The sequence below is a fragment of the Amblyraja radiata genome, chromosome 25, assembly GCF_010909765.2.
Source record: "Amblyraja radiata isolate CabotCenter1 chromosome 25, sAmbRad1.1.pri, whole genome shotgun sequence".
NCBI lineage: Eukaryota > Metazoa > Chordata > Chondrichthyes > Rajiformes > Rajidae > Amblyraja > Amblyraja radiata.
Window position 1 is genome coordinate 24,159,757 of NC_045980.1, and position 13,675 is coordinate 24,173,431.

The window sequence follows — 13,675 nt, forward strand, 5'->3', positions numbered from 1 at the left end:
CAATCAGTGCTGTATACCAGACAAAAGCAAGTCCAATGTGCTCTCATCGTCGTTAGGATAGGAAATCCCATGGTGAAAAGGGGGCTCGTTGGTTAGCATGGTTGTGCTGGGCCCTCTCCGTCTGTTCTGCTACCTGGACTAACGCACGTTCTCTCTATTGATGAAGGGTCTTTTTTGTTTCTCCTTCAACGAAAGCTGCCTGATTTGCTGAGTTTTTCCAGCATCTTCTGTTTCCGTTGTTTGGAGATATAATCTTCAGATTCTGAGGTGGGCGTGCTTAATACCGGACCAATCCACGCTTCTGACATGAAGCTGGACCAACCTTCTCCACCCTCTCCGTGTGTGCGTGTGGTCTTTTCAACACTCCTATGTAGTGCGGAGCCGGCTGTGATGTGCAAGCCTGTGTTTCCTCTGTAGGGCCCTCGGGCGAAGCCATCCAGATCCACCATCAGACCCGGCAGCATATGGCAGAGCTTCAGGGCAGCGGTGCCCGCGATGCCACACACACCTCGGCAGAGCTGCTGGAGCTGGCCTATCATGAAGCCACGGGCAGGTAGGCATGAAGGCGGAGGGAGCAGTGCCCCTGTGCACCAGATGCTGCAGTCACATTGCAGGCTCCCGGTGTGTTACACAGCAGCATCATTGTGAATGAACATCCAACAACCTTTTTTGGTGCCCTTGGAGAGCAACCACATCTCATCAGGCAGAGAGCTGCCTTCCGTGCCCTTTCAACCCCACTGCCCCCTCACCCTTTGTCCATCCCCTCCCTCACTCCTCCACACATCCTCTCTACCCCACTTCCTCGCTGCTCTGCCCTGCCCTGCCCTTCGTCACTCTTTTGCTCTTCTTCTCCTTCCCTCACTCCCCCCCCCCCCCCCCCCCCCCCCCCCCCCCCCACCGCCACTTCCACGCCCCACCCTTCTTCCTCCACTCCCTGACTCCCATTCTCACAGTGGCGCAGCAGTAGAGTTGCTGCCTTACAGCGCCAGAGACCCGGGTTCGATCCTGACTATGGGTGCTTGCTGTATGAGTCTGACTATGAGTTTGCATGTTCTCCTGCTGACCGTATGGGTTTTCTCCAGGTGCTCCAGTTTCCCCCCACATTCCAAAGACATACGGGTTTGTAGGTTAATCGACTTTGGTAAAATTGTGAACTGTCCGTGGTGTGTAGGACAGTGCCAGTGTATTAGGATCAATGGTTGGCTCGGACTCGGTGGGACGAAAGGCCCGTTTCCGCGCTGTTAAACTAAACTCTGTCTCACCCAAGCGTCTCTGCGCACGTGTTGGGGTGTTGGATAACTCCAGTTTCCACCGCCCCCATTGGTGCAGTGTGAACACCCTGGTGTAAAATCCAGAGCCCTGACTGGACTTTAGTGAGCATGTGTTGTTTCAGTTTGGTCCATCCACTCTCCAGTGACCTGACTGGAACCTCCTTACATATCCCGATGAGTGCCTGCTTTCTCTTACAGGCGAGGTGCAGCTCGCCAGATTGCCGATAACCTGTCTTTCCTGGGAAGTGCAGGAGCAGATGATTTTGCCAGCAGCCCAGCCAGCAGTCACAGTGCAGGTGAGAACATACAGGGTGTGGGCTCACTCTCCCATTATAATACGTGTCCAATTTTGTGTTACTACCATCCCGACAGTCTACAATAAATCATCTACTACACAGGTCAGAACAACGCACATTAATCTTGCTTTCTCTCTTTTTCTCTTTCTTTCTCTCCTCCCTTTGTCGCTTTCTCTTTCCCTTTCACTTTCTCACTATTCCTAACTTTCGCCTTTTCTCTTTTTCTTTTTCTCTCTTTCGTTCCCTCTCTTTCTCTCTTTCTCTCTTCCCTCTCTTTAACTCTCTTTCTCTCTTTCTCTCTCTTTCTTTCTTTCTCTTTCTCTTTATCTCTCTCTCTTTCTCACTCTCACTCTCTCTCACTCTTCCTAGCTCTCTTGCTTTCTCTCTTTTTTTTCTCCCTTGCGTGCTCTCTCTCTCTCTTGCACACTCTCTCTTTCTCTCGCTCTGTCTTTCTCTCACTGTCTCTCGCTTTCCCCCCTCTGCCCCACCTCTGTTCCCACCGTGCCCCTACTACCCCCTCCCCACCCACTCTGCCCCTGAGGGAGGCTGAATATTTCAGGTGGTATTTAGAAACTTCATGACATCAAATGATTGAATGTTTTGTAAGTTTAATGTTTGTAGAAAGCGCTTTGTCCTTGTACAGAGATTGGCCACAATTAGGTCACTGAGAAGTGGCTAGTTGCAATACCCTTGCATTTCTTTTTATGCCTTGCATGTGCTTGAAGACTCTGTACCTCTGATTGGAGAATGGCTTATTGCAAGATCACTGTGCTTGTTGCAGGGACCCCTCTGAATCAGGCGTCATCCTACGAGACCTCCTCGACTGGCCGGGACCCAAGTGAGTCATGGAGGAGACGGTCCAAGTGTGGAGGGACAGACTTGTCGAATGATGGAGTTGTGTGGGTCGAGGGTCGGGAGGAGAGGAGAGGAAGTAAATGGCAAAAAGAACTGGTAGTTGTAGGAATGTCCCACCAAGAGACTCTTTCCAGCTCTTGTGCATCTGATTTCATTTATTGCATTTTGTCCCATCGTCTTCTTCCTCCAGCACCCGACCAACTTAGGGCCAAATCAGCAGCTTTCATCCTGTCCCATCCCCATCCTCCCCAGTGTCTGGTCTAAGCAAGGAACATAGAAAATGGAAATAGGACTTCGCCATGTGTCTCAAGTCTGCTCCAGTCTTCAATGTCATGGCTGCCTTGCCCACATTTTCACCTGATCCCATTATCCACCGGTTCCCTTCAATCCAGAATCTATCTCAACCTAATCTACTCAAAGAGTGACTGTCGACAGCCTTCTGAACTGGAGAAGTCCAACACGGCACGGTGGCGCAGCGGTAGAGTTGGTGCTTTCCGGCACTAGGGACCTGGATTTGATCCTGACTATGGGTGCTTGTCTGCACGGAGTTTGTACATTATTCCCATGATCTGTGGGGTTTTTTCCGGGTTCTCCAGTTTTCTCCCACACTCCAAAGGTCAATTGGCTTTGTATAATTGTAAATTGTCCCTGCTGTGTAGGATAGTGGCAGTACACGAGGATCGCTGGTCGGCGTGGACCCGATGGGCCAAAGGGCCTGTTTCCGTGCTGCATCTCTAAACTAAACTAAACTAAAGTCTAAGTGGAGCCACTTCTGCTCGTTGACAGAACAGTCCTTTTCCATCTCCAGAGCTCCAATGTACACTCATCTATGTTTTTCCCCCTCTGAGCTTTTGATTTGTGAAAAATCACTCCAAAGACCTGTACGTCCTTGGAGTGTGGGAGGAAACCGGAGCACCCGGGGAAAACCCACGCGGTCATGGGGAGAACGTACAAACTCTGTACATACAGAGCCCATAGTCTAGATCGATCCTGGGGAACTGGCGCTGTACAGCAGCAGCTCTATAGCTGCACCACCGTGCCGCCCCAGGGGGAAATGTCAGATATTCGGTTCGAAGAAAATATAGAGGAAACTATAGAGGAAACTGCATTGTAAATGTTTTATTTTCATTCATTGTTGGTTGTCTTGTCTCGTCAGATTATGCCTTGTATCTTACAGATTTTCTTTAAGTAATGCTTAATGTCACTAAAAATTGTGCACAGTGTGTTTGCTATTTCTGATTTTCTTTCTTCTGATACAGCCAAGCTCTCTCACTGGTCTTCTGGCTCCAGCCACAGAGGAAGGGCATGGTAGTTATTGAGAGTATGCAGAAGATTGGACAGATGGGGCTTGTTGTCACTGGAATGTAAGAGACTGAGGGGTGACCTTGTGGACGTTTATATGATAGATCGGATAGACAGTCTTTTTCCCAAGGTAGGGGAGTTTAAAACTAGAGGGCACAGGATTAAGGCGAGTGGGGTAAAATTTAAAGGGCAGGTTCCACACACAGGGTGATGGGTACATGGAACAAAGTGCCAGAGGAGGCGGCAGGGACAGGCACAGTTACAATGTTTAAAAGACATTTGGACAGGTACTTGGGTTTGAACGTTCCTCAGGGATATGGACCAAATTGAAGCAAATGGGATTAGCCTAAGTAGGCATCTAGGTAGGCATGGATGAGTTGGGATGAGGGGCCTGTTTGTGTGCGGTATGACCCTATAACTTATGGTCCCAGGGCTGCCACAGGAGCATGCTTGTGAAGGGTTGTGGGTGTTTGCGGGGATGGGCATGAGGCTGTGGGAAGGAGATCAGCCAGATCGGCAGACTCTGACTGCTCTACAGTGTATCCATTTGGGCAGTGAGTCTGTGGGAGTACCAGGCCGTTAAAATCAGACTCCATAACCTCAGTGAGAGGACTTGAGTGAATTCTGGGTGCCACACTTTCAGCGAGGGTTCAGAAGATTCACTGAAGTGGTCCAGAACTGAGGGACAACAGTTTTGTGGATAGATTTTGACAAACATGGAATGTTTGCAGCATAGAATGGGCTCATCAGGTCCATAAAACCTATATTGGCCTTGAGTGTAAACTGACTGGTAGTTACTGGGTTTGGGAAAATTCAAGGTTGTTTTCCTGGAGTACACTGCTGACATGGGCTGTCCAGACTTGCTGGATGGGAGTGGCGATTTGACCTGGATTCTGCAGCCGGTTCTTGACCATGGAACAGAAACCCAGTGAGAGACGTAGCTTGAGAAAAGGGGAAGACAAATCGAACGGATAAACAAGGTGCATTTGGTCTGAACATTTCTAAAACCAAACAAAATATAACAAATAACAAAGACCAGATGCATGGACTATGTCTTAACTCCAACATAATCTTTTGTGGTCTAACGTAAGCAGCACTCTGTGCAATCATCACCTGATGGGGAACGGGGACAGATATTTGTTAGTTGATTAACAATTTAAACATTTGTTTGCTGATATCGATGGAGAGAAGTTTCCATGTGACTCCTGGTACAGCAGGAGTAACAGAGCAAGGTTCTCTGAGGATAATGTTAGAATTTGCAGGATTTCGTACTGTTTTTATTTTACTTCCCACTTTGATTTCTGCTCTTATTTTTTTGTTCCCCCTGTTCCTGCTCTGAGACTTAGTGGCATGGTATGTGATCTGCTCCTTCGCCTGCCTGTATTATGTATGTGTTGAATGTAGCATTCACAGTGAAACCTCACTTTACCTAGTGACCCCAATCCTGCTAATTTTTAACAATGGATGAAAAATATGATCAATAAACAAATGATCCCTTCCCTTGTTTTGAAAACTACCCATTTAATTTATCTACTTAACAGTTACTAATGTGTTACCTTTGTGTTGTGATATTGCTGTCAAATTTTGCATAATGTAAATGCATGTTAAATTTGGATACAGGAATTTTTTTAACAGCTAATTTTTATTTTTCTCTTTTCACTCTTCCTTTCTGCTCAATCAATGGCTTTATTTTCCACCCTTCCCCACCCTTCCTCTCGTGGAATTTGGTGTCCAATTGATTTTCTGACTGGCTGAAGTTCTGATGCTGTCTGCTCCTCCTGTAGTGCCCAGTTTCTGTTGCACAGTGGGTGTTGACTGGAAATCTCTCACCACACCTGCCTGCTTGCCACTCACTACAGACTACTTCCCAGACCGGCAGAGTTTACAGAATGACTACACTGAAGGCTGTTACGATCTCCTCCCAGAGACTGACGTTGACAGGTATGGAATACATTCTTCCCCTTCTTTAAATTTGGCTTTGCAGTTACTGCTGTTAGGCAGGGAGAGACTGGCAGATATCGGGCGGGGTGTAACGACACAGACGATGTGTCTGGGGAGTGGGTACGTAATTCAGAAAAGGGCCTGGACTGTTGCTTGAGGTTTAACGTAGTGTAGCAGTTACTTGTCAAACATAAGGGTTAGCACTACACGCTACGAATCCCAGCTGTGGAGACACTGGTATCGTTGTCTCGTTGTAGGACATTGATCATTCGTTTAATCTGAATTTTTAATTCATGTATCGTGTTTTTAAAAAATATATATAATTTATGGTGCTTTTATAAGTGATATACTAAGATTTTATATGTACTTATGATATTTTTAAATATGCAATGCATTTCTATGTAATGTTGCCCCTTGTCTGGACCTCGAGTCTGTAATAAAGTTTTTATTATTATTACTGTTGGCCATTATCATTGGCCACTCTGCATCACAAATTGAATTACAGCAATTGTGTGTCTGCTTAATCTGAGAATGCAAAAAAACAAAATGAAGTATTTGAATTCCTGATATTGGATATGAAATATGCAGAAAGAGCATCTGTGTTCCAGTGTCAATTCACTGGAGTTTGGATCTTAAAATGCAGAACTTACAGCAAAGGGGGAACACATTTGGTGTATGACGTCAGGAGGGTGGAAGGAGACGCCTTGACCGACAAGCTGGAGATCCCCAAAGTCAAATTGGTTTTAACAGCAAAAGAGCTAGAACAGAATCAGAACAATACCATCATAATTCTTGACCACACACAAGAATTGGCAAAACCTATTTGTAGTCAAATGGATGGTCAGCCTAAACTCCATGGGCTGAAGGGCCCGTTTTTTTTGCTCTATGGTCTATATTACAATATTAAAAGTAACCACTCCACTTCCACAAATGGATCAGGTTAAAATGTTATTTAATTTGTAAGTGTCTGTATGTAGAAGCTTGGTGTAATGCCAGCTTTACCAAAGAGGTGTGTGGCTTTAAACAATAAAATGGAGGAATGGGATAGAAACATAGAAAATAGGTGCAGGAGTAGGCCATTCGGCCCTTCGAGCCTGCACCACCATTCAAGTTCAAGTTCAAGTTCAAGTGAGTTTATTGTCATGTGTCCCTGTATAGGACAATGAAATTCTTGCTTTGCTTAAGCACACAGAAAATAGTAGGCATTTACTACAAAACAGATAAATGTGTCCATATACCATGATATAAATATATACACACATGAATTAATAAACTGGTAGTGCAAATAACAGAAAGTGGTTGCTAATAATCAGAGTTTTGTCCGAGCCAGGTTTAATAGCCTGATGGCTGAGGGGAAGTAGCTATTCCTGAACCTGGTTGTTGCAGTCTTCAGGCTCCTGTACCTTCTACCTGAAGGTAGCAGGGAGATGAGTGTGTGGCCAGGATGGTGTGGGTCTTTGATGATACTGCCAGCCTTTTTGAGGCAGCGATAAATCCCCTCGATGGAAGGAAGGTCAGAGCCGATGATGGACTGGGCAGTGTTTACTACTTTTTGTAGTCTTTTCCTCTCCAGGGCGCTCAAATTGCCGAACCAAGCCACGATGCAACCGGTCAGCATGCTCTCGACTGTGCACCTGTAGAAGTTAGAGAGAGTCTTCCTTGACAATCCGACTCTCCGTAATCTTCTCAGGAAGTAGAGGCGCTGATGAGCTTTTTTGATAATTGCGTTAGTGTTCTCGGACCAGGAAAGATCTTCAGAGATGTGCACGCCCAGGAATTTGAAGTTCTTGACCCTTTCAACCATCGACCCGTTGATATAAATGGGGCTGTGGGTCCCCCTCCTACTCCTTCAAAAATTCCTTCAATATGACAATGGCTGATCATCCAAATCAATATCCCATACCTGCCTTCTCTCCATAGCCCCTGATCCCTTTAGCCACAAGGGCCACATCTAACTCCCTCTTAAATCCAGCCAATGAACTGTCCTCAACTACCTTCTGTGGCAGAGAATTCCACAGATTCACCACTCTCTGTGTAAAAATTGATTTTCTCATCTCGGTCCTAAAAGACTTCCCTCTTATCCTTAAACTGTGACCCCTTGTTCTGGACTTCCCCAACATCGGGAATAATCTTACTGCATCTAGCCTGTCTAACCCCTTAAGAATTTTGTAAGTTTCTATAAGATCCCCCCTCAATCTTCTAAATTCTAGCGAGTACAAGCCGAGTCTATCCAGTCTTTCTTCATATGAAAGTCCTGCCATCCCAGGAATCAGTCTGGTGAACCTTCTCTGTACTCCCTCTATGGCAAGAATGTATTTTCTCAGATTAGGAGACCAAAACTGTACGCAATACTCCAGGTACAACTGCAGTAGAACCTCCCTGCTCTTATACTCAAATGAGTATAAAATGGTGAAAAGAGGGTGTAGTATTGGGGTGTGATACAGATATAACGCATCTTGTACTGAAGGTGGTGTGGACTGACGACTGGTTGGGTGGAGTACGGATGACATATAGTAAGTGATGATTTTCACAAATGTAATAATTCCCCACTAGCTTGGTAACTCGTGCCAGTGAATGGTCTGCTTTATGCTAAAAATACCACTAAAATTCTTACTTTCAGCAGAGTGAAGACAAATGAGCTGACCTGCCTGATGTGTTTACAATCTGGGGAGTGGATTTTGGCAGAGAAAACTGTCTGAGACCACAGTTTCTGTGTTTTGAACTGCAGGTGATGATTCACCAGGAGCTCCTGTTCACTCCAGCAGATGGCAGCGATGTAGCAGCTTCTGACAAGCAAAGTGAGGGTGGGGGGAGTTGGGGTTGGAAGTCATTTTGAGGCTTCACTTTGAACTGAGAATGCACCGCATTTGAAGCAAATGATGTGACATTTGATTCTGTGGTTTACTGGGGGCAGCTCTTCACGCCCCAATCTTCAAGATTGTGATCTTACCCGCGCTTTGGATGTCCCACACCTCAGCCGGTTTTGGACAGAGTCTGATGCCTTCTGCACATTCCTGTCAACTCCGGCAGCCAGTAAAATTCTCCCTCCTGAGCAAAGTCTCTTGACAAAGGCAGCCTATGCAGGTATCATCAAATCCTCCCAGTATGTTGGTCATGTTTACCAAAATCTTGCAGATCCTCAGAGTAACAGCCTGTCCTTCACATTGGTGTATTTGTCCTGTGCTTCTGAGAGGGGAGCTGAGCACGACAGTTGTCATTTTTTTATAATGTGCTGCAGTCTCTGGGATCGAGCATCAATTCGGAGCCTGTGCCATCAGTGAGTGTGTGGCCCCATTTATACCTCACACCATCAGAAGCAATGAGGGTTGGGAAGACCAGTCGCTGTTGTGCAGAGACCGCAGCTCCAGCCTGTCAAATGTACCAAAGATAGACACAGAATACTGGAGTAACTCAGCGGGACATACAGCATCTCTGGATAGAAGGAATGGGTGACGTTTCAGGTCCCACAGCAGGGATATCCCCACGCACACTGCAAGTCCTGGTCATCGTGGGTTAAATCCTGAAGGCAATGCTCCAGGCAGCCAGGGTTCACTTTCTTGCCTTTCACTCTTGCAGTGCGAGGGTTGAATCACTCATATCCCGAGAGCACCCATGAGAGAGTGACAGGCGCTTGTTCAGCAGCAGCTGCAGCAGTTTGATACACTTCAGCAGCTTCATATTAAGAGCAGTTCACAGCCCTGTCTGTTCCCGGTGGATATTTGCTGATATGCTGGCAGAGGGTGAATGGCTTGTGCTTTATAATGAAGTAGGGAGCAGTCATCGAGACCCACAGCACAGAAACAGACCCTTTGGCCCATCATATCCATGTTGAGCCCACTGCGCTTCAACCTACTGTGTGTGTGCTGTCTCTAATATACTTGACTGTGGCTGCAACATAGCGATAGAAGGGGAGGAGGTACCTCAGTCCCAGCTGTAGCTGGACCAGTGACCGGGGGGGGGGTGTCCAAACCAAGGTCCTCATGGTGCAATTCCACGGCGTGTGGAATCACCCCCCAGTGCATCTGCTCCTTCCAGTGAGCAAGGATAACACTTTCGCCAGATTTGCACCTGGTCATTTCTCATTAACTCGCTGCTGTCCGTAGCTTGCTGCCCTTCCGCCCCTGGTGACTGTGAGGAGTGTGACAATGGCGGCACCTGGTCTGAGAGAGGTGGTGCACAGAAGCAGGGGTTCGCACACCACCAGCCCTGGCTTGGTTGCACAGCAGTCGAGTTTGTGGTGCTAACCTGTGGATGAGGGTTTCCGACTCCCTGAGTTGAAAGAGGTGGCCAAAGGGATTGAGGAGCAGAAGTGCTTTGTGATGGGCCATGGTGTCCCGAGTTGGAGAGCTGTATAACACCACCACGACCATCCCGAGGAATCTGACACAGTCATGTGGGTCAGTGACAATGGAGAGAAATGGCAAGCCAACGGGACTTACCTTCCAGACGAGACCGGCCTGTCATCTGGCCGCCCGCTTCGGCGACTGCGGAGATTGCTGTCCCGACCGCGGGGGAGAGTGGAGGACGATGCTTTCTGCCACAGTGAAGCGTGCTGTGGTGGATGTTTGTGTTAAATGTATATTGTGTATTGTGTGTTCTTTTTTATTGTACCGCTGCTGGCAAATTCATTTCACTGCACTTTATTGTTATTGTGTATGTGATGAATAAATCTTGATTGATTGATTGATTGATGAGCAGGGCTTCCTTGATACTAGCGGGTGGGCAGGCTCGGTGATGGAGCTCACAGAGAGGAGACACATTCAGACGAGATAGCAGCAAAGGATGAGAGATTGGTAATGGTTTTAGTTTAGTTTTGTGTTGTGTACCACGATGCAGGGCTATCTGGGCGAATCACGCCATACATACATACACCAGGTAGTGCAAAATAAAAAAATAAAACGGAGAGCATGGATCTCCTTGCGGGTGGATTGCCCACTAGTTTTCTCCTTGCCCAGGGTTTTGTGAGTTCCCACCCTCTTGTCGGTGCAGGTGGTGCGTGCATTGCGGAGGGGGAAGAGGGTGAAGCGTTTTCTGATCTGTTTGTTCTGGTCACTTCAGGAGAGATGAGGATGGTCCAATAATGTCTGCCCAGCAAGTGTTTGAGGAGTTTATTTGCCAGCGGCTCATGCAGGGCTACCAGATCATCGTGCAGCCCAAGAAAAAGCTGACCACCACCGCTGCCCCGGCCCCCCTCAGCAGCAGCCCCCTCTACACACGAGGTAAGTAGCCTCGCTGGATCCTCACTGACATGGTGATCCGCGCCACCTGTGGTTCACCTACAAGACTGTATATTCGAGGTGGGGCAACAAGCGCTCGGTCCCGGCCACTGTGGAACAGTTCACTGTTGGCAGATTCTCTCACAGCTCCACTGTTCCCTGGGGGCAGGCAGGAGAAGTGAGTTGCTGCGGGTTGAAGCTCCACTGACCACACTGCGGAGAAGCCTGGAGATGGTCATCAGTTGAGCCAGCAGGCAAAGGATTGCTGATTGATGGGGTGTAGGAGTTAGCTTATAAACATGCCCTGTCCTGTCACTGCCAGGGAAGGAAGACTCATGGACTAGAGAGCTACTGTCCTGAAGCAGGCCCTTCGGCCCACAGAGTCCATGCCAACCCATTAACCACCCATTTCCTTTGAACCCACTCGATTCCTTCCAAATTCTTTTCTCATTCCTCCCAGATCCCACCCCTCACCTAACCACGAGGGATTATTTACAGGGGTCAGTTGACTTTCCAGGGGCTCCCGAGGAAAATCCACATGTCAGAGTGGATCCTGGGTCGATGGAGCTGTGAAACACCGGCTCTATCAGGAAGAGTTTGGCACCTGAGAAAAGAACGTGGGAGAAAAATGTTCGAGGGAAACATAGATGATCCTGGTGGGGCCCAGACAGGGTGTTGCTTTTTGATGTGGTTGAATCTACAACTCGCGACCACCATTTTGAAATAAGGAGTTGCACATTTGAGACAGATGTGGGGTGAATTTTGTTTCTCTGTGAAGGTCACGAGTCTTTTGAGTTCAGTGGAAACAGAGTCTTTGAACATTTTTCAGGCGGATTCTTGAATTTCAAGGGGTGAAGGGTTACTGCAGCTAGATGGAATTGGATCAGCCACAGTCTCTGATAGAATGGACTTGAGTGGCTGAATGCCTACCTCCCCCCATTTTGTGTATCAGGTAAAGATGTTGACAGAAAGTGCCCACCATCGGTGAGCCTCTAGCTGAGGCCCAGTCTGGTCCAGGACTGGGGTGCTGAGACAGTGTTCTGTCCTTTGGCTGCAGGTTATAGAAGCTGTCAGTAAATTCACACCCTAGTTCCACTTAGTTCCTCCCTGCACTGATCCATCTCCAGGAGCTTGAGCATCTGAAACCAGCAGCACTTTCTGGCAGTAGCCAAGTTACTTTACCACTCGCACATCAATGTTCTGGTCTCACGGCATCATACTGTAATGATCTTAACTCCTCGCCTGATTCCAGATATTGCAAAGAATAACTTCACTTTAGAGTGGTAGAGAAGGCATATGGTATGCTTGCCTTCATTGGTCAAGGCATTGAGTATGAGTGTCAGGAACGCATGATGCGCCTTTATATGACTTAGTTAGGCTGGATTTGGAGTATTGCATGCAAGTCTGGTTGCATCATTACAGGAACAATGTGGAGGCTTAGGAAAGGGTGCAGAGGAGGTTTACCAGAATGAAGCCTGGATTTGAGCAGACTAGTTATTAGCTACAAGGAGAGTTTGGAAAGACTTTTCTATTGTTTTCTCTGGAACATCCAAGGTTGAGGTAAGACCTGATAGATGTATATAAAAATTATGAAATACATAAATAGGGTAGCCGGTCACTCGCGTTACTCACACGATGGGCAATACTAGGGGGTATAGTTTAAAGGAGATATGCGGGGCAAGGAATGCACTGCCATGGGTGGTAATGGTGGAGGCCGGTAGGTTAGTGGCATGTAAGATGCTTTTGGATACGCACATGGATATGCTAAGAATGGAGGGATATGGATCATGTGCAGGCAGCTAAATGTTTGTCTTGACATATTGTTCGGCAGAGGACATTGAGGGCGGATGGGTCTGTTTCTATGCTATACTGTTCTATGGTCTATTTCAGCCACACAGAATGAAAATCAAGTGCTTCCCTGTCTGGGACAACCTAGCACCCTGTAACCCAATTTGAGTCGATCGTTCTCGCCATGCCTGTTCTACATCAGTACTCCTTAACCTCTAGGTTCTCATGCATGGAAAAAAGTCTTAAGTCTGGGAAGTGAAAGGTGCCAGGGAGAATTGGGCTTCAATAAGTCAGTGGGGACCCTGAGCTCAAATTATTAATCATCTACTCATGCTGGGATAGTGGATATGTTCACACAAGCTCATGACGAAAACGGAAGTACCAGCTAGGTGAAGAAATCTGCTGACCCCTCCAGCCACAAACCAAGCCTGTCCGGGGGGGGCGTCTCCAACTCTCATATCTCCCGGAGCCACCACTGGGATCAGATTGATCTCTTTCGTCCATGACTCTGCTTGGATGCCACTGCCAACTGCAAGGTGTTAATTAACACCAGCACTTTGCGGGTTCACCTGATGGCTCTCTTCAGTGGCGATGTGTAATCACTGGTTTATTCGCTGTACCTGCAGGCCTGGTGTCCAGGAACAAGCTGGAAGAGGAGGAGATCTCATACTGGCTGAGCATGGGGCGCACCTTCCACAAGGTCTGCCTGAAGGACAAGATAATCACTGTCACTCGCTACTTACCCAAGTAAGTGGTATGTAAGGGCTCCAGTCAGACGTTAACCTGCCTAGTGTCTGGGTAGTTTGATCAACAAACAGTAAGCACTGTTCTAACTTTCGGTAAAGTTAAGTGAAATCACAACCTGAAGTTGGGAATGAGTGTAGATCTGGGGCAACATGTACCCTTTACCCAGGTCGCGGCATTACCCACTCTTAATATGTGGTGCAGGACTTGGGTTGGTGTGAACCTAGTGAAATGAGGCAAGGATGATGGCTTCAGCAGCAAG

At 47.4% G+C, this 13,675-nt stretch overlaps 1 protein-coding gene across 4 annotated transcripts in view; it reads left to right on the forward strand.

The window, feature by feature from the left end:
- The window catches only part of depdc5 (DEP domain containing 5, GATOR1 subcomplex subunit), a 78,589-nt gene that overhangs the window by 33,764 nt on the left and 31,150 nt on the right, over positions 1–13,675 (forward strand). Inside the window, exons 22-27 of one of the 4 annotated variants that reach the window (XM_033043495.1) lie at positions 418–553; positions 1,470–1,567; positions 2,349–2,405; positions 5,482–5,665; positions 10,724–10,884; positions 13,296–13,416. In XM_033043495.1, coding sequence (XP_032899386.1) covers positions 418–553; positions 1,470–1,567; positions 2,349–2,405; positions 5,482–5,665; positions 10,724–10,884; positions 13,296–13,416 — 757 coding nt within the window. Of the gene's footprint in view, positions 1–417; positions 554–1,469; positions 1,568–2,348; positions 2,406–5,481; positions 5,666–10,723; positions 10,885–13,295; positions 13,417–13,675 lie in introns of those variants that run through there. The other 3 variants (XM_033043497.1, XM_033043499.1, XM_033043498.1) reach the window with 3 other exon arrangements.